The sequence below is a fragment of the Galeopterus variegatus genome, unplaced genomic scaffold (genome assembly GCF_000696425.1).
Source record: "Galeopterus variegatus unplaced genomic scaffold, G_variegatus-3.0.2 Scaffold106, whole genome shotgun sequence".
Taxonomy (NCBI): domain Eukaryota; kingdom Metazoa; phylum Chordata; class Mammalia; order Dermoptera; family Cynocephalidae; genus Galeopterus; species Galeopterus variegatus.
The window spans coordinates 1,304,030-1,324,640 of NW_007726217.1; the positions used below are offsets into that span (position 1 = coordinate 1,304,030).

General features: G+C 41.7%; 1 protein-coding gene across 2 annotated transcripts in view; it reads left to right on the top strand.

Annotated features, from left to right (window-relative positions):
• THRAP3 (thyroid hormone receptor associated protein 3) overlaps window positions 1–20,611 on the top strand; it is a 71,260-nt gene that overhangs the window by 46,604 nt on the left and 4,045 nt on the right. For both annotated transcript variants that reach the window (XM_008585565.1, XM_008585573.1), the window contains 8 exons: window positions 3,020–3,187; window positions 8,000–8,905; window positions 10,440–11,153; window positions 12,455–12,627; window positions 13,657–13,768; window positions 15,008–15,092; window positions 17,038–17,225; window positions 20,119–20,317. In XM_008585565.1, the coding sequence (XP_008583787.1) occupies window positions 3,051–3,187; window positions 8,000–8,905; window positions 10,440–11,153; window positions 12,455–12,627; window positions 13,657–13,768; window positions 15,008–15,092; window positions 17,038–17,225; window positions 20,119–20,317 (2,514 nt within the window). In that variant the 5' untranslated portion in view covers window positions 3,020–3,050. The remainder of the gene's footprint in view (window positions 1–3,019; window positions 3,188–7,999; window positions 8,906–10,439; window positions 11,154–12,454; window positions 12,628–13,656; window positions 13,769–15,007; window positions 15,093–17,037; window positions 17,226–20,118; window positions 20,318–20,611) is intronic.

Consider the following 20,611-nt stretch of genomic DNA (forward strand, 5'->3'; position numbering starts at 1 on the left):
CGGACCGGGACCAGCAAACGGGATCGCAGCCCTCGGTGTTGCTCCCGCGCCTCGCTCAGCCAGTGAGCGGGAACCGGTCTGTATGTGGGATCCGAACCCTCGGTGGGAGCGCCGCCGCGCTTCCCAAGCGGCGCACTATAGCAGTGCGCCACCGGGCCGGCCCGAATTGTGTGCTTTTTTAAAGGGTGAATTGTATGACATGTGAACTATATTTCAATAAAGCTGTTTTTAAAAAAGAAATATGACTCAAATGACATGACAAAAGAAGTTGGTGGAAGGCAGATAGCCACTCATTTTAATTACAACAAATTAATTTCACTCAGGATCTCCTCATACCATTACTTCTAATTTTGAAAGTAAATAAATGTGGTAGGATTCCAACATTTATGAAGTCATTTTTCCTGTGTCTTGACATTTACAGAACCATTATTTTTTGGTGAGTTAGCTAACTGAAATAAGCAGGTGATCCCAGCCTTTAGAGGTAAAGTTGTCCTCTGCAAATACAGATTCTGGAAATTGGCCACCCCTATGTGTCTATCTATCTGTCTATCTAATTAATTAATTAATTTTAAAAGATGACCCGTAAGGGGATCCTAACCCTTGACTTGATGCTGTCAGCACCACACTCTTCTTTCCCAAGTGAGCCAACTGGCCATCCCTTTATGGGATCCGAACCCGTGGCCTTGGTGTTATCAGCACCACACTCTCCCCACTGAGCCATGGGCCGGCCTGGTCACCCCAGTTTAGAGGGCCATTGCCATTTGCAGAAAAATAGCATGTTTCCATTTTGCTTTCAGTTTCTAGAACTGATGGAAACCGGCATTATTGCCTGTTTTACTTACTTTTCCACTGATGTAATTTTCTACCCTGTTCTGATTAATTTTGACAATAGTGCTGTGCTGTAAAGCCTGGTGTAAGGCAAGCTCTAAAACAAAGAACTTCCCCCCTCCCCTCACCGACCAGAAGAGGCTGGGATGCATTTCCAGCAAGGACCAATTTGTTGTCCTTGGCCTCTGAGTTCCTGTTTCTTGTGGTTAGTCTCATTACATGAAGCTCTTTGTTCTCTACAACTGGCTGTACCTTTCCTATTTAGGGCTCTCTGAAATCATCTGCAGCAAAAGCATGCCTGTTGTTTTTCACAAGGGACACTGGAGGCTCTGAGGGACAGATTTCACGTTGAGCCTGTTCTTTCCTTTTTTTTTTTTTTTATGTATGAGTTGGAGATGGGGTGAAGGAAGAGAGCTGTTGCCCACTTAATCATCTCAGCTTTGCTGGTTTAAGAACAAAATTCTTTCACAAATAATCACATTTCAGGGTTTTTGTTTTTTTTTTAAACGGATCACATTCACAAGAAACTATGTAATGGGTGGAGTATATAACATGGGAGTAGCCCATAAGGTACTGGTGAGTCACAAGCATGATGCCGGATCTGTGTTTGAATTCTGGACTTACCTAGCCGTGGACTCTTGGGGGCAGGTTACCTAATTCTATAAGTTTTTATTTCATCTTCTATAAAATAGGTACAGAATGTATTACTTAATGGGGTTTGTGTATATAAAATGAGGTAATACGAAGGTTCATAGCCCCTTGTCTGGCACATCTTAGTAAATGTTAGCAGTTGTTACTGATAAATCAAAGTGCCAGGGAGTCATCTTCCAATGGATACATATCTTGCAGGAAAGCCAGTATTTGTCCAGAGCAGTCTTTACTGGTAGGCAGGTTAATCCAGTGACCAAACTATAAGTTAGAAGAGTGTTTGATGAACATACTGTAGACGTAGAGCAAAAAGAGCTAGATGTTCTTAAGTAGTAATTCCATCAAGTCAGGGCAGCTGAATTGTCCTACTTGAAGAAGTGGTGGATCCTGGCCTTTCAGGATACATTGCTTAAGTCCCAACTTAAAGTTTTTTCCCCATTGTCAACATAAATATCCTGTAAGCTTTACATAGCTACATACAAATGTCACCCCCAAGCCTGTCTAAGGTAGAAGTAAGGCAAAAATAAGTTTTTGGATCATATGTTACTTTTAAGTTTTAACTCTGTGGTCCCCCTACTTCTAGTTGGATACTTTTCTTTAGATAATTGTCATGGGTTGTTAAATCATAGCCTTCACTTTCTCTGAAATTTAAGGTGGTGCAAATTCTTATGCTCTAGTTTCCCCCTCTCATTATTTGTTAATTAGCAACACTTGCACATTTATAAACTTAAGCTATGGGTGTTTTACATTTCAGTATTTCAGCATGTCTTACTGTATTTGCATCTTAAGTTAGGGACTTACCTAAAATGATTTTGTCTTCTGAGATTTTTTGCATTTCTTTTTGGAGGTGTATTTCTTGGAAGGATTTCCAGAGGTGATTGTTCTTATACATTATTTTGACCATTAGTTTCCTTTTAGATGGCGATTTGTCCTGAAATTCTCTACACTTAGATTCTGTTTAGGTCCTATGCCTCAAATTACACAGATTAAATGGTGTTCCTTTGTAGTGCTTCTGCTTCCTTGAATTAACATTTGGCTTTTCTGTCATGAGACTTTGGAGTAAGAATTGTTAGTGAAAGCTTCATGGTGTTAATACATCCTAATGACCCAGGAAATTAAGATAAAGCCAGTTCTTTATGTTCCATTGCTTCAGGGAAGTACCCTGTGCTATTGTTTATTAGAATACCTAATGCTTTGTCTTGAATTGGTTCTCTCAGCACTTTTACGAACAGCTTACTTAGTTCTCAAAACATGTCATATTATTGAGAAACGACTGTGCACCAAATTATTGATAGCTTCCCTTATCCTTGTCAGTCTTTCATAGTGTTATCCGGTTAGGGTTACATGTCAGTTTTCCATTTCCTGCTGTGGCTTGGTCTATTTGGGATTTGTACTAAGAAATTCCTTTTAACGAAAGGGCAGAAAGTGTTTTTTTTTAAATCAGTCATTTCATCTGTTTTTAAAAAATGTTTCTAAATGTCTGGAGAAGTTCAAATTTGCAAAAGGACTCAGTCATTTGTTTGAATGTGTTTTCTTACATTAGGTATAATTGAAAAGCCACCCTCTCTTCAGAGATGTCAAAAACAAACAAATCCAAGTCTGGATCTCGCTCTTCTCGCTCAAGATCTGCATCAAGATCTCGTTCACGTTCATTTTCGAAGTCCCGGTCCCGGAGCCGCTCTGTCTCTCGTTCAAGGAAGCGTAGGTTGAGGTAAGGGGATATGGTTTTGTGTGTTGAGATAATCATTGCATCAGTCAATGTGGTTTTGAAGATCTTTAGTTACACTTTTTGTTGTGAATGTCAAATAGAGTGAGGGGTTGGCTTTAGGTACAGGATTGGGCTGTAAAATATTCCAGGTCTCTATAAAACTACAGATTCAAATCAGCTTTGATTGCCGTGCTGTTTGCCGAATTCCTTTTCTCCTCTGCCAGCACATATTATTTCCCATCTACTTTGGAAGAAAGAACATTTTATTTTTATTTGCTTGCTTCAAATCTCTATACCTGATTATTTTTCACTGAAGTATTTTTGAAGACTTGGACCAAAATTTATTTGCATCATCAGCAAAGAAAGGATGGTTAAGATGATTAATAATATGAACAGCCTTTTGAGGAAGAGAAGCCATAACACTAAAATAAACTTTAAAAAAATTTATCAGGAGTCATTCGTATACAGCTAATGTACCAATTACTAACAAGCTGCATCTATTTAGTAAAACACATCTAAAAACCACTGTTGTAGACGTCTTTATTTTACTAAATATGAAAATAATTTTTTTGAATTTATTGCCAATATTTTAAAAATTTAGTCAGTTTTCACACCTTAATTGGAACCATATTTCAGTTTTGTCTTGGGATAGGATGCCAAATCTCTAGCATCTTTCCTCTTTTGATGTGTTATTCGTTGGGTTTTTCATTCTTTAAAAGTGTCTTGGGCCAGCCCGGTGGCACACTGGAGAGTGTGCCGCTTGGGAGTGCGGTGGCGCTCCCGCCGAGGGTTCGGATCCCATGTGGTGACCAGTTCCCACTCACTGGCTGAGCGTGGCGCGGGCGCAACACTGAGGGTTGCGATCCCATTGCTGGTCCCCGGTACGGGCGCGACACTGAGGGTTGCGATCCCGTTACCGGCCAGTAAAAAAGACAAAAAGGAAAAAGAAAAGTGTCTTAATTTTCTTTTGTGAGTAAATAAGAACTTTTCAGTAGAAATAAGTTTCTCTAGGGCTGAGCCTGTGGCGTACTCGGGAGAGTGCGGCGCTTGGAGTGCAGCAGCGCTCCCGCTGCGGGTTCAGATCGTATATAGGGATGACCGGTGCGCTTAGAGCACTCACTGGCTGAGCGTGGTGCGGCCGGTCTCAAAAAGGACAAAAAAAAAAAAAAGAGATAAGTTTCTCTATGTTAGTTTGGGAAATATTGACGTATTTAAACAGTAAAAGGCGATCTTTGTACAATTTCATTCTTTTTGTCAGAATTATAAGGAGATAATGTCAGTTTTGGTACTTGCATCCCCTGCTATTTATTTTAGATGAGTATCTACAATCCTTTTCTTTTTCTTTCTTTTTTTTTTTGTTTTGTTTTGTTTTGTTTTGTTTTGTTTTGTTTGTCTTTTTCGTGACCGGTGCTCAGCCAGTGAGCGCACCGGCCATTCCTATGTAGGATCCGAACCCGCAGCGGGAGCGGCGCTGCACTCCCAGCGTTGCACTCTCCCGAGTGCACCACGGGGCCGGCCCTACAATCCTTTTGTTTAGATGAATTGATTGTAAGATTTAACATAAACCTCAGGAAAAGTAGGTTATTAAACTTTACTCTTAATGGTTTCCATAGCCCTAGAGTACTTCTAAAGAGTCTATTAAACAAATGGTTGGTGAGGTTTTTTTTTTTTTCCCTCACAAGAACAAAAGTTAATTCTTAAATGGAATCTCTGAGAAGCCAATCTGAAAATTAATTTCAGACCAAAGATTGAACATAAATAGGTATGCATAACTATTGAAGGGGCAAATCAAACTAAATATATTTTAATCTACCTCAGGAAATTGCTATCAAGGCCACAGGACTGAGCAGAGACTCTTAGTAACTCCTTCCTTGCACCCTTAAATTTCAGTTTTATTGCATTTGGTTCTGAAAGATACAGTTTTAAAATTTAATCTAGTAAATGGAAACTAAATAACTGGTTTAAAACCAAGAGGCTATACAACCAAAAGTGAGAGACAAAATTGAATTGGCATAAACCAAAATGGAAAATGTTAACCAACTCTGAAGTATTTGTGACAACTGGAATTTGGGCAGATCTTTTCTCCTTGTTCTACAAACCATTTGGCGATGGTCACTGACTTGGCAAATGAGGGAAAAAATATCTTAGGCAGGCTAAGATATGTAGTGGGGTAGGTTTAGAGCCACTTCATGTGCTGCTGTCTTTTACCTACAAGATTATTATTCTGGAGGAATTTCTCCACTGGAAAGCATGCTTTTATACTTAATTCTAGTCTGGCTTCTCTGTTTTTTAGAAACAGATCAGTTTGCCACTGGATGTTCAATTTTTATTTCTGGCTTATCTGTTTCATGGTTTTTTCTTTTGTTTTCCCTCTCCTATAAGGAAAGTATCTGTCCAGAGAGTTTGAGAAACTATGCCTTTATATTAACTAACTGCTGAATTCTACAGAATTGGAGAAAATTGATTATTTCCTTTTATTTCACAGACTGTATCCTTTTAAGTGACTTCTCTTAAATAACTTCATTTGCAATCTGCAGAGACTCATGTTCCTGCATCTGTACAATGACTGCGGGTTTTGGATGCAGTATGCCACAGGGCCCTCACTAGTAATTGGTAACAGAAGCAGCAGTAGCCTCTGAGGATGGGAACATGAATTAAACCCTCCTTAGTGCTGGTGGTGGATTACCTTCCTCAAGCATAGCCATTTAATCGGGTCATATTCAGTTTCATAGCCTGCATCTGCCTCTCCCTTCTTTTCTTGTATTGTTACTGTTTTCGAATGAAAAGTGTGGAAGGTAAGTTATGTTTTTTTCTATTGTATTTAAATAGCAACCATTAACAACCCACAGTAAGATGCGTCTTTGCCAGTTGCTGTTGTTTATGGGGTAAAGAATCTGAGCACAGTGGTTAATAAATAGTGGGAAATCGGTCCCACTTTATCTTCCTTAGATTAAATTAAATGTATGTTTCTTAAGAAAAACTGTTCTGTTTAGTTAAAAAATCCTGGAAAAACCTGGCACATTTGCTAAATGGGTGTTATTTTAAAAAACAACCAAATGCATCCTTTCCCAGTTAGGCCTCATGTGAGAAGGCCTACTGATTAACTAAAGAGTTTTTATTCTATATGTAAAGAAAACATTTTGGGGAAAGAGTTTTCTAGTAAATTTTAGGTATTTGAAGCTAACTGTTTAGGGCAGTGGTTAATGTTAATAGTCTGTATAATAATAGTAGACAGGACAAGTGGTATCCAAGAACCTCAGTGGATTTTTATACCAACAAACATTGTTTTTGGCTTTTTGATGAAAACAAAGCTCCCTGTCATTGACAAGCCTGGTGTTCATGAATATAGGTTTTACAAAGTTAGTTATGGAAATGTACCTTTACTTCATTAGAGTTCTGGTTTTAAATGAAGAACACAGCACTCATCTTCAAGTTTACTTGAAAGATGTGCAGACTGGCGTGGGAGCTATTTTGTAGATTGCTAACCTTGTGTGTACTTGGGTGCATTATTTTCAGATTGCGCCCTCCTGTGGCATCTAGGTAAAGCTCAGCCACAGGAATTTGATCTAAATAGTGAGACCCATCAGTTGGTTAGTGTGTGGTGCTGATAACACCAAAGTCCGTGGTTTGATACCTATACCGGCCAGCCATCAAAAATGATTAGATATACATACAGACCAACCATTTCCAGGTCACCAGTAAAAAACAGTACTTGGGTGCTTTCTGATCTGATTTTAGTAAATTCTTTTAAGCTTTGAACAGTGCATTCTCCAAGTCCCATTCTCTGCGTGTTCTTTGATGTTGACCTGCTGTAACTGTACTTTTATAATCCTAGGTCTTAATGGGATCTAAGAAATTCACCCTGCACAGAGAGAGAGAGAGATTACTAGGATGGGGAGTGGAGTGTCGTAACAGTCTAGGGGCCAGAGGACCTGAGTAATTACCTGTCTAGGTACCACAGCTTGCAGTTCTAACTCACTTCCTGTGTCCTGGAGACCTGTAAAATCCCCCATGCCTGTGAAACTCTAAGCAGTTATTATTCTATTTTAAAATGGCCTTTGTTTAGTTTACTACATTATGAAAACTTTAAGGGCTGGCTGGTTAGCACAGTTGGTTAGAGCATGGTGTTATAACACTAAGGTAAAGGGTTCAGATCCTTGTACTGGGCAGCTGTCAAAAAAAAAAGAATACTTTTTTCTTTGTCTCTGTAGAAACATATCTCCTTTTATTTTTTAACATTTTATTATTTTATTTTATTTTACATTTTTTGGTAGCTGGCTGTAAGGGGATCTGAACCCTTGACCTTGGTGTTATAACACCATAACAGCTGAGCTAAGTGGCCAGCCTATCTCCATTTTAAATGTGCTGCATTATTAATGAAACGATCTTTGTCTCATCATTTGGTAAAATGATTCTTTTAAAAAATTTTTGGTGACTGCACTAGTAACAGGGATCGAACTCTGGACCTTGGTGTTATCAACACCACGCTCTAACCAAATGAGCTAACCAGTCCTATACACTATATTTTATTTTTTCATTATTTATTTTTTGGCAGCTGGTCGGTAAGGGGATCTGAACCCTTGATGTTGGCCTTACAAGGCTGTAAAATGATTCTTATCTATGATTTTTTACTGAATATGGGTCATAAGTAGTGTGATTAAATATTTAAGTTTGTACCTTTACTTTGAAAGCAAAACTGAAAATGAATGACACATAAGAACAGGGATTTCAAAATGTTACCTTTGTTGGCAGGTTTTTTTCAAAAAAAATGCTTATGTCAAAAATCATACATTGCTCCCTTCCCCTCCTTTCCAGTTCCAGGTCTCGTTCCAGATCATATTCTCCAGCTCATAACAGAGAAAGAAATCACCCAAGAGTGTATCAGAATCGGGATTTCCGAGGTCACAACAGAGGCTATAGAAGGCCCTATTATTTCCGTGGGCGCAACAGAGGCTTTTATCCATGGGGCCAGTATAACCGAGGTGGCTATGGAAACTACCGCTCAAATTGGCAGAATTATCGGCAAGCATACAGTCCTCGTCGGGGCCGTTCCAGATCCCGGTCCCCAAAGAGAAGGTCCCCTTCACCAAGGTCCAGGAGCCATTCTAGAAACTCCGATAAGTCTTCTTCTGACAGGTCAAGGCGCTCCTCATCCTCTCGTTCTTCCTCCAACCACAGCCGAGTTGAATCTTCTAAGCGCAAATCTGCAAAGGAGAAAAAGTCCTCTTCCAAGGATAGCCGGCCATCTCAGGCTGCTGGGGATAACCAGGGAGATGAGGCCAAGGAGCAGACATTCTCTGGAGGCACCTCTCAAGATACAAAAGCATCTGAGAGCTCAAAGCCGTGGCCAGATGCCAACACCTACAGCACTGGTTCTGCATCACGGGCCTCGGCAGTTTCTGAGCTCAGTCCCCGGGAACGGAGCCCAGCTCTAAAAAGCCCCCTGCAGTCTGTGGTGGTGAGGCGGCGGTCACCTCGTCCTAGCCCTGTGCCAAAACCTAGTCCTCCGCTTTCCAACACATCCCAGATGGGCTCATCTCTGCCGAGTGGTGCTGGGTATCAGTCTGGGACACACCAAGGTCAGTTCGACCATGGTTCTGGGTCCTTGAGTCCGTCCAAAAAGAGCCCTGTGGGTAAGAGTCCACCGGCCACTGGCTCAACATATGGCTCATCTCAGAAGGAGGAGAGTGCTGCTTCAGGAGGAGCAGCCTATACAAAGAGGCAAGTATTTTGTTTCCCCTGCCTGGTTGTGTTTTTATCTCATCATCTGGCAATTTAATTGTAATGTGATCTGAGGTAATAATGTAATCCCCATTTCCTAATTTTTCATTAGCAAACATTAAAAGTATCACCCAAGGAAACCTTTAGCTTAACTCTAGCTTTCCTACCTTCCTGAATTTGTATTGCAGCATAAAAGTTTCTTTAGACTACTCTGCAATGATGTTTTCACATTTAAAATTTGCCTTGGATTCTACCAATGTAAGCCAAAGAACAGTAGAGATTTGTGGGTCAGCTGTCAAAAAAATATGGTCTTTGCCAAAATGAATGGCTATTGGAGCTGTTAGACTCTCTAGGACCCACCATCCACTGTGTCCGATCTGCATCAGCCCATCACGGTGAAGAGCTGCACCCTCATACCCTCCAGTTGAGGAGACTGGGCAGGATGGGAAAGTCCAAGGCTTAGTCCAGGAAGGCCTTGTTTTATAACCACAAGGTGGGTGCATGTCCCAGTAGAAGCCAACCAGGCTGTGTGTTAGGAGAGGACATGGCAGTGCTTCCATCTTTCTACTCTGGGGGACATGGTGAGTTGGAATGCGAATCTTTATTTGTGTGGTTGGACCGATTGGGATGGCAGAGAGCTTACAGGGAAGTTGCATTGGGACCAGATTGTGGTCAAGAGGCTCTTAACCTGGCAAATGGTTTCCCTTTTTGTTTTTTTTTTTTCTTTCTTCTTATTATAGTTTTCTTTGATACCCTACTATCACATGATTTTTCTTTGCCATATTAATGCAACTCTGATTTGATTAAGCTCTCTCCATTAATGGTACAGGTGAGATGTTCAGAGTCTGTACTACTCCTCCCTTTAGTAAGTCTACTTTAAAGTATAAATTTGTTCCTTGCCAGGACAGTAAATCTTGTTAGAAGACTGAGCGTGAGCTCTGCTTTTTTATAAAAAGAGTAATGATTTTTGCTGCTACCATCCTCTCCCCCATTAACAAGTATTTTGTTTGTGTTCACAGTATATTCCATATTTAGATCTTCTAGGTGACTTGAAGCAAATTTGAAGTCTCTTTTGAGACTTGTATTTCCAAGTGTGAGTTGTATAAAAGCAAAACAGTCCAAGGTTGAACGTACTATGTTAACTTTGCTGAAAGCAGATTGTAAGTGACTGATTGAAGGTTGGGTAAGACCTTAGTTTTTTTTTCTTCCCTAGATTACATTACAGGTAAGTAGGTTTTTGTTTTTGTTGTTTGGTATCATAAGAATAATGTTTGCCATTCTTTTTGGTTGCTTTTGTAAGACACAGCAGACACAGCTCCATGGACTATTTTTCTCTTAAACACCAAGTCCATAGATCTGTGAATGGTAGTTTTTCAAAAATTAGAAAATAACCAAGTAGAAAGTCCTTTGGTAATACTGGAATCCAGAAGACGAATTTGTTCAGAGAATCAAAAACCAAAGATTATATGGTGCTATTTTAGAGCAGGTTGCTTAAGAAGCCTCTTGTGTATCTCCCTTGTGTTTTTATAACTAGGTATCTAGAAGAGCAGAAGACAGAGAATGGAAAAGATAAGGAGCAGAAACAAACAAATACTGATAAAGAAAAAATGAAAGAGAAAGGGAGCTTCTCTGACACAGGCTTGGGTGATGGAAAAATGAAATCTGATCCATTTGCTCCCAAATCTGATACTGAGAAGCCTTTTCGGGGCAGCCAATCTCCCAAAAGGTATAAGCTCCGAGATGACTTTGAAAAGAAGATGGCTGACTTCCACAAGGAGGAGATGGATGATCAAGATAAGGACAAAGCTAAGGGAAGGAAGGAATCTGAGTTTGATGATGAACCCAAATTTATGTCTAAAGTCATAGCAGGTGCAAACAAAAACCAAGAGGAGGAGAAGTCAGGCAAATGGGAGGGTCTGATGTATGCACCTCCAGGGAAGGAAAAGCAGAGAAAAACAGAGGAGCTGGAGGAGGAATCTTTCTCAGAGAGATCCAAAAAGGAGGATCGGGGAGGGACCAAGAGAACCGAAAGTGGGCACAGAGGGTTTGTACCGGAAAAGAATTTCAGAGTAACTGCTTACAAAGCAGTCCAGGAGAAAAGTTCATCACCTCCCCCAAGAAAGACCTCTGAGAGCCGAGACAAGCTGGGAGCCAAAGGAGACTTTTCCTCAGGGAAGTCTTCCTTTTCCATTACTCGAGAGGCCCAGGTCAATGTCCGGATGGACTCTTTTGATGAGGACCTTGCACGGTGAGATATATTCCTTCTTGATCCTCAGGACTTTAGTGGCATAAGTGGTGTCTCCTAACCCCTCTCCCTGAGGACATTCTGTATTTCCCCCTGCTGTACAAATTTCAATGCTGATACCCTCATGTGCACCTGTCTTCAGTGGAGAACGTATGTCCCGACTGATTATGTGCTTTACGGGCAGTATCATTAGAGTCGTAAAAGTGTCTTCTCAGTCTTTAGTGACTGGCTTTCTTGGTTGCTGGGTCCCCTGTGCTTCTCTCTTGCTCTCTGTTCATCACCACCCCCATCCCCACTCCCACTCGTATTTCTTCCTAGCTATGTTTGCCTGTGAAACCATCCAGGGCCTGCTTCTCCATTCTTAGCTGGTTCACCAAGGTCTATATATATCACAGGCCTCTACCATCAAATAACATAGAAGTTTTAGAGTTGAGAGAGGTAGATCCTCCCTCACACACTCCAACTTTAGGAAAGAGTGGTAAGGCCAGGCTGTTTTTTAGTTGGTGTGAACCACCCACCTAATTCAAGTCTGCTTGAGCAGCATTCCAGCCACATCCCACTCCTGCTTCATTATGTTGCTTCCATTATGTCATCCATTATGTTGAATAGCTTTGGCTGGCCAACCTAGCTGATCTTTTAGAATACCTTGCCATTTGTTGTATGTCCTAAAACCAGCAATGACCCCTAAGACTGAATCACTGAGGTTTTTACACTTCATCCCAGTGAAGAAAGTGAAGAAAGAGATTTTATTTTATTTTTATTTTTATTTTTTTTTCCTTTTTGTCTTTTTTACTGACCGGTAACGGGATCGCAACCCTCGGTTTCACGCCTGTACCGGGGACCGGCAATGGGATCACAACCCTCGGTGTTGCGCCCGCACCGCGCTCAGCCAGTGAGCGGGAACCGGTCTCCACATGGGATCCGAACCCTCAGCGGGAGCGCAACCCTTGGTGTCACGCCCATACCGGGGACCGGCAATGGGATCACAACCCTCGGTGTTGCGCCCGCACCGCGCTCAGCCAGTGAGCGGGAACCGGTCTCCACATGGGATCCGAACCCTCGGCGGAGCGCCACCGCACTCCCAAGTGGCGCACTCTCCAGTGCGCCACCGGGCCGGCCCGAGAGATTTTAGATATATTTTTCCATAGTTATGGTTTGTTGAGGTTGCTTTGAACTTTGGTAGGAAGAGAAAAAGGAGCTTTTGGACAGATTTAAAACTCTGGAAAAAAGTGTTGTATTATGGTTTAAGTGTTCTGACATTTTGTATATATTGTTACATGGGCCTCCCTGTATTTCTTTTTCAGACCCAGTGGCTTATTGGCTCAGGAACGCAAGCTTTGTCGGGATCTAGTCCATAGCAACAAAAAGGAACAGGAATTTCGTTCCATTTTCCAGCACATACAATCAGCTCAGTCTCAGCGTAGCCCCTCAGAATTGTTTGCCCAGCATATAGTGACCATTGTTCACCATGTTAAAGGTGAGTCCAGACCACAGCCTGTTTCACACTCCCTTTCCACACTTTTAGTTTCCTCTGTTATAAGCAGAAGGATGAGTGGTGAATAAGTGAGCCTCTTGGTGCACTTTATCTAATTTCAAGGGCATTTGAAGCTAGGGGCTGGCTTGAAGAAAATTCCTTCCAGTGAGACGTTTCCATGTTTTTAATTACAGAGCTGAGAATTTTGAAATGGTAGTAACCTGTGATCAAAAGAATAGGTAAAATCCTTAATATGAAGATTTAAAATGGTTTTTTTTTTTTTTTTTGTCTTTTGTCTTTTTTTCCGTGTCCGGCAATGGATCGCAACCCTCAGTGTTGCCCCCGCACTGGACCGGGGACCGGCAACGGGACCGCAACCCTCGGTGTCGCTCCCGCGCCTCGCTCAGCCAGTGAGCGGGAACCGGTCTGCATTCCAAACCCTCAGATGGGAGCGCCGCAGCGCTTCCCAAGCGGCGCACTATCCAGTGCGCCACCGGGCCGGCCCAATGACTGTATTATTAAATGCATTATGTTATAGGTATGTAATTAAAATATGCCAAAAATCTTGTGTATATGTGTACGTGTGTGTGGTTTTAAAAGATTTTCCAGTACCTCTTTCTTTTCTAGTGTTTTCTTGCAGACATTTTGGTATGAATTTTTTCCCCAAATTATTCTACCATCCTCTGAGCAAATAGAGGTGGGTAGTTTGGGGAATGACCAAGAAAAGTGATGTAGAAACAGGTTCCATGAAATTTAAACTTAAGCAGGAGTTAATGCTGTGCTTTAAAAGGAAGGAAAGTCCAGGCTTTTCTTTCTTTGTATCCATGTCCTAAGATAAGGGAGGTATAGTGAAAATCCAATACCCAACATTGGATTGTGTCTCAACCAGTCATTTTTCCTTCCCCTTTTCAGTATGTTTATAGTATGGATTTGACTACTTTTGTCACATCTATGGCTGCAGGTTCATGCAGAAGAGTTGAACATTGTGTCTGCCTTTGGTAGCATAACATGTGTTTCTTTGAATCCCAACAGAGCATCACTTTGGGTCCTCAGGAATGACATTGCATGAACGTTTTACTAAATACCTAAAGAGAGGAACTGAGCAGGAAGCAGCTAAAAACAAGAAAAGCCCAGAGATACACAGGTGAGTACCTCAGCCTTACTCTAGAGGTTGTAACCAAAGACTTCTCATTAAATATTAAACTCTCTTGTTCAATTCTGCTGCTAATGCACTTTTAATGCAAAATTTGGTAACATCCTCCAGACTCCAGTATAGCTGTGAGAGTTTGTATTTGAGAGTGAAAGGGACATGCTTTGTGGTTTTTTTTGTTTCGTTTTTTTGGCAGCTGGCTGGTATGGAAATCTGAACCTGTGACCTTGTTGTTACCAGCACTACACTCTCCCAAGTGAGCTAATTGGCCAGACTGGGACATACTTTGTGGACTGTAGTCTCTCACGTTGGGCCTGAGGAAAACAGCTTTCTTATTATAGATGAACTATATTCTTGGGAGCTGGCAAATGATAACCTGAGATTACTGTGAGCTTTCTGTAGGTAGAGTAAATGCTAGTTTCTTTAAGCAAACCCATGTATTTCGTATATGGATTCTTTTGGAAGAATGTGCCTGGGGAGTGGAGGGGTGGATTTGTAGGATTTTCTCAAAGGGATTAAAAGCCCAGCAGATTTAAGGAATATCCCATTTGGTTGTGGGAGTCTGTTCAGCAAATAGGGATTTTTGTCTGGAAACAAAGTTGGCCTTACCTTTAATTCCTCAATAGTCAGTCAACTCTTGAACATGTTGCAGTAGGTATCAGGACTGTGTTTGTACAACAGCCTTGGATTTAGGATCTGTTGAGATATGCGTCATTTCAGGCATTTGTTTCTCACCTAGACCTAATCCTTTTTTTCGCAACTGGCTGGTGTGGGGATTTGAACCCTTGACATTGGTGTTATGAGCACCATACTCTCTCAAGTTAGCCACTGGCCAGCCCTAGACCTAATCTTATAGACAGTAATGGGCCCATATATTTTAATTCTCAAGATGAGAGCTGCTCTTTGAGGTTAGCAGAGCATAGATATGGCTATAGGTGAGATTATAGGTGAATCTGTATTCTAGCCTGTAGCAATACTGGGAGGGAACAAGAAAACTCTAACTTCTGTTAATGTTTGACAGGGAACTTGGGATTTTGTAGGTGTGTTTATATATGCCTGCCTGTGGGAGACTATAAGTAGATAAGTAAAGAATACAAGTAATACATACATTAAGTTACAAAACATAATAGGGAATGCTTGTGAATCTGTTACACATCTTACAAACTTGAATATTACCACTGCTGTATTCACATTATGGAATATCATATATAGTTTTTGTGTTTCCAATTTTAGGAGGATAGACATTTCCCCCAGTACATTCAGAAAACATGGTTTGGCTCATGATGAAATGAAAAGTCCCCGGGAACCTGGCTACAAGGTGAACTGTTGCTTTGATCAGTAATTCCAACAAAATGAGTGCGTTGGGCATGAACTTGACAGAAATGTGTTTGTTTAAATTACTCTCTACTTAAGTTTGTGTTTTTCTTTTAAGGATGGGCATAATTCTAAAAATGAACTACAAAGGGTTAATTTTTATTAAATGTATCAACAACCTTTGTGAAGTGGTTAGAATATGGTAAATGACCCCAAAGTCTATTGAGGTGAGCTTGAGAAAAAAAAGAGAGGAGTTTTGGAACAAGTGCCCATGATGAGAGAAGAAACTTTTTGTGATATTTTTCTGCTTGTAAGTATTATCAAATCAACTGTATACATGCACTATTTCCAACCATGATTTCAAAAAGACATGCATGTCAGAGGAGAGTGAAATATTCATATCTTAACTTAGTAGACTGTTTTAAACAGCTGGTCCAGTTTTTTTCTAACATTGTACCATATCTATCATCTGTCAATTATTGTTACTTTAAACCTAAACATTACTTTGATAGCCCAGCTACATTTGCAGTGATGTGCACGTAAACTCGTATTTGAAGTTAAAGCTTGTATGCAATCTTTTGCCGTGAAAAAACTAGATTGGGTTTTTGAAAAATCTTCGTGTTTATTGATCTTCGTTCACATATACAGTTGAAATTTAAAATTAGAGATGGCTATTTCTGATGCTACCGAATCCTTTTCTAAAAATATTGATTTTCAAGTTTTCCAAACAAATTTGCCTTGTTGATTGAATGTGATGAGAGGCACTTGCACAATCTCTCTTCTCTCCCACCCCCTTCTCTCTTTCTCCAAGTACCTGTCAGCTTGCCACTAACCATGTGAAACCCAAGGTTTTGAAACATCAGAAGAGATCTCGTCCTCCATGCCTCAAAAAGCCAGCTTATTAGAGGTGCTGTCCGTACTGCCCAAGGAAGCAGCGGCTGCATTTGTCTTTTCTTTTTTTGTCTTTGGAGGTTGCAGAGGCCCTGTTCACTCTTAGAAACAAATGAAGTGATAACATTAAAAAAAACTACTTCCTATCATTCCTGCTTTTAATTAAAATTATACTTTATTTCAACAAAAAGTTTAGTAGTTTGTGTAAGTGAACTGCTCATTTACTTCCTCCTTTAGGGAGGGTGTACTTACATGAGACAAATCCTGGTGTATAGTGTCTTTGAAAATTCCTCGTATTTTTGTCCTCACTGTGTTTCACAAGGATTGTTGAAAGCCATTGCTCTGATGGTGTGGACTGGTGTGCTGGCTTCATACTGTATCTGCAGCATACCCTGCATGTAAAACTTTGTGGGAAGTTAGCAAAAAAGTGTTTTGTTGGTATTTTTTCCTGTTTTTTACTTTTTTCTCTTTTAAAAATAAACTTGAGCTTGCTATTGCCACTTTATGAATTCTCCGTTATAGTTTTTTATATTCCCTTTCTAGAGACATTTGTCATATAGCTCAGCGTTTTGGGAGGCTGCTTGACTTCCGCATTATCTCTTTAGACTCAGTACTCACACATAATTCCAAATATGAGGATAGCCGTGAGTGGCTGCTACAGTGTAGGTAGGGGAATGTGAACATTTCTACTCTTAGTGGGTACTGAGCCTGAGCCAGCCTACCTACCTACCATCCAGAGCTGATTTTGGCTTTTTCAACTTGTAGACTAGCCAGAGCCATTACTGGGCCACAGAGGAAACAAAGTGAGATCAATATGTAGCATGTTCAGAAGGCTCCCATCCTCATTGTTTTAGAGAATTGGCTTGGGCTTCGTGAGGGATCCTCATGCAGTAACTTCTGTGGGATATCCTGCATCCCTCCCAAGCTTGGGTGAGGTGCATCACATTCCCAGTGCTTACTCTGCACCCCTCCTTTGGAGTAGAAACCACAGTTTGTGGGGTGGTTGAGTTGGCAGTCCTGAATCCCAAAATCCTTCATTTTAACTTCTTTTTTGACAGGCTGAGGGAAAATACAAAGATGATCCTGTTGATCTCCGGCTTGATATTGAACGTCGTAAAAAACATAAAGAGAGAGATCTTAAACGAGGTAAATCAAGAGAATCAGTGGATTCCCGAGACTCAAGCCACTCAAGGGAAAGGTCAGCTGAGAAAACAGAGAAAACCCATAAAGGATCAAAGAAGCAGAAGTACGTAAGCCCGTGTCTGTGACCTCATTCAGACTCCTGAGTATGGTTTCTTGTCTGCCCCCTTTGGGCTATATACCAGATCTTTCAAGCCAGAGGACTTCGGGGTTAGGAAGTATAGCAACTTGTGCAGTTTATTCTTTTATACCATGTAACCGTCAAGTAGGTTCCATAGTTTGAAAACAGAACTTCTGTGTCAGAGTAGTGTGATCTTTGTCCAAAGAAGGCTTCGTGGAAGAAATTAATTTTTAATCTGACTACAGAGGTGGTGTAGAGAGTCAAATTTGCAAATGGAAATTCCTTTTGCAATTGTTTTAGAGTTGTTTTTTCTCATTGAAAATCTTCATGGAGAGGCTATGTTTTAGAAATGGCTTAGAGTTGTCAAGTAATGACACTGTTCGATCAAAGAAACAAGGTGGAACTAGATAAGACAAGATTGTTGATCTCAAAATGCCTTTTTTTTTTTTTTCCTTTTTGTCTTTTTTCGTGTCCGGCAATGGATTGCAACCCTCAGTGTCGCACCCGTACCAGACAGGGACCGGCAACGGGATCGCAACCCTCGGTGTTGCAAAATGCCTTTTAAACTAGTTTCACAGACAGTTCCAAGAGAGGTGTTCCAAAGATTCCTTAAACAAAGGTGACATTGTTGAATTTTGTAGGACAACATTCATGCCAAGGTCCTGACATTCCTATTTACATTTTTGAAAATCCCATGACTTCAATCATGTCTAATTAAAAGTTAGCAGAGTTGAAGCCCCAGAAGCAGCAACACTTCTGCTGTTTTTTAACTTCACCTGGCAAGCATTTTCATGTCCATTTTCTGATTGTAACCCTTTGAGATAAATTGACCAGTTGTTGTGATACCCATTTTGCCCATTCAAAAGATGAGGTCATACTCAGAATGATTTGTCTGAGATCACACAACTATCAGCTGGCATTAAAGCTCAGATCTTTTGGGGCCAAACCCGTGGCGCACTCGGGAGAGTGCGGCGCAGGGAGCGCAGCAGCGCTCCCGCTGCGGGTTCGGATCCTATATAGGGATGACCGGTTCGCTCACAGCACTCACTGGCTGAGCGCAGTGCGGCCGGTCTCAAAAAGGACCAAAAAAAAAGCTGAGATCTTTTGTTCCACTTTGTCTGCTGTTTTGCTGTGTTACTTATGCATGAGGAGCCCTAGCAGCTTTCAGGGCTGCCTATAGATGAAGGACCTGATAATCCACAGGAGTGAATGGAACTGGTAGTACAGTAGTCCTCAGTACTGCCACTGGTGGAAAGGGAGCATATCTCCTCAAGCATTTCAGGATTGGGTCTGGATAACTAATTCTGATTCCTCTCCCTCTGAGAACACAGGTCTACCCCTCACTTGCTGTATGACCTTGAACAAGTCTCTTGCAACCCTGGTACTCTGTGATTAGATACATCAGTGTTCTCATTAATATATCACTACAGTTTACAAGAACTCTTTCTTGTATAACTGAAGAATGACTTATCCAGGTCACATAGCTAATAAGAGGCAGTGGTAGAACTCAAATTTGGGAGCCTTTTGAGAGTCTTATTTTGAAAACCTCTTTTTTTTTTGGCGCTGATTTTTAGTGGTTAGAGTTACGCATCTGAGTTATAAGAATCCTATCATAATAGGCCAAGGGTTTGGATCACCATACCAGCCAAAAGTCTCCTCCCCACCACCAGTCGTATGTGAATAACTTAAATTTCCCCTTTTGGGCCGGCCTGGTGGCGCACTCAGTAGAGTGCAGCGCTTGGGAGCACGGCGGCGCTCCCCCCGAGGGTTCGGATCCCATATAGAGACCGATCCGCTCACTGGTTGAGCACGGTGCGGGCATGACACCGAGGGTTGCAATCCCGTTACCAGTCACGAAAAAAGACAAAAAGGAAAAAAAAAATTCCCCTTTTTGTGAGTAGATTCTAGAAAGAGCCAGCAGGTGTGGATGTGGGAGGGAGGCGGGGAGCAAGGCACTTTTCATAATGGAGGATTGAGGTTACTGACACTTGACTGGAGTCTTCCTAGAAGTCGTATCCTCTACTGATGGGAGCCTGGCCTTTCCTTAGAGGCATTTGGTAACCTCCACTATCACATGGCAGGGCTGGCACCCACCTGTAGTACATAGACAGTGACTCATCTTATTAAGCTAATTTGCCCTAGTCTGTAATTTCCTCTAGATGAAGGGAAAGGAAGGGAAACAGCTCTGGGAAGAGTTTCACCATGTCCTAGGCTTAATAATGCAACCTGTTTGAGCTCAGTGGGAGGTAGTGTGTGGAGTAGTGGTGTGATTAGTCAGAGCTAGGTTTGAATCCAGATTCTGCTCAGCTCTGTCACCTGAGTCTCCTATCTATAAAATGGAGTAATACTGAATAATCATATTGCCATTAACTGCCTGAGTGTTGTCAATGAAAAGTGTTTAAACACATTCTTTAATCTTTAGAGCAACCCCTTAAGACAGGTAGTATTCCTATGAAAAATAAAAGTAATGTACAACACTAACAGAAGGTAATAGATAAAGCCTCTGGCCCAGTACCAGATATATTATAGTTCTCAATACAGTGTTGGTTTCCCTCTCCCTTTCTAGTTCACGCATGTTTCTTAGATTGAGCTACTGGAGGCCGTGGACTGTGTTTGTTCCTCTTCTGTGTATGTCAGTGGTTCGTCACAGGCTCAGATGTAGATGTGGCAGTGAATGTGACTGACAGAATTGGGAGAAAGCCCCCAAGTATCTTGGTGGGTAGGTTGAGGGAGAGCTGATTTTTTTTTAGGTTATTCATCCTCAGTTTCTCCATCACAGTCACACTCCTGATGGCCTTGTGCTTCTTATCCTTGAGGCCCCAGCCAAAAGCTGTCCTCTAGAGACTTATTGATTTCCTTGGCTCTTCTCTTTCCATAGGAAGCACCGGAGAGCTCGAGACCGTTCCAGATCATCATCCTCTTCCTCCCAGTCATCTCACTCCTACAAAGCAGAAGAGTACACTGAAGAGACAGAGGAAAGAGAGGAGAGCACCACAGGCTTTGACAAATCAAGACTGGGGACCAAAGACTTTGTGGGGCCAAGTGAAAGAGGAGGCGGCAGAGCTCGAGGAAACTTTGTAAGACCCTTCCCTCTCCCCCTTTCTCTAAGCCCCTTGCTCTACCAATTTTTTTTTTTCCTTTTTGTCTTTTTTACTGACCGGTAACGGGATCGCAACCCTCGGTGTCGCGCCCGTACCAGGGACCAGCAACGGGATCGCAACCCTCGGTGTTGCGCCTGCACCACGCTCGGCCAGTGAGGGGGAACCGGTCTCCACATGGGATCCGAACCCTCGGCGGGAGCACCGCCGCACTCCCAAGCGGCGCACTATCCAGTGCGCCACCGGGCCAGCCCTGCTCTACCAATTCTGATT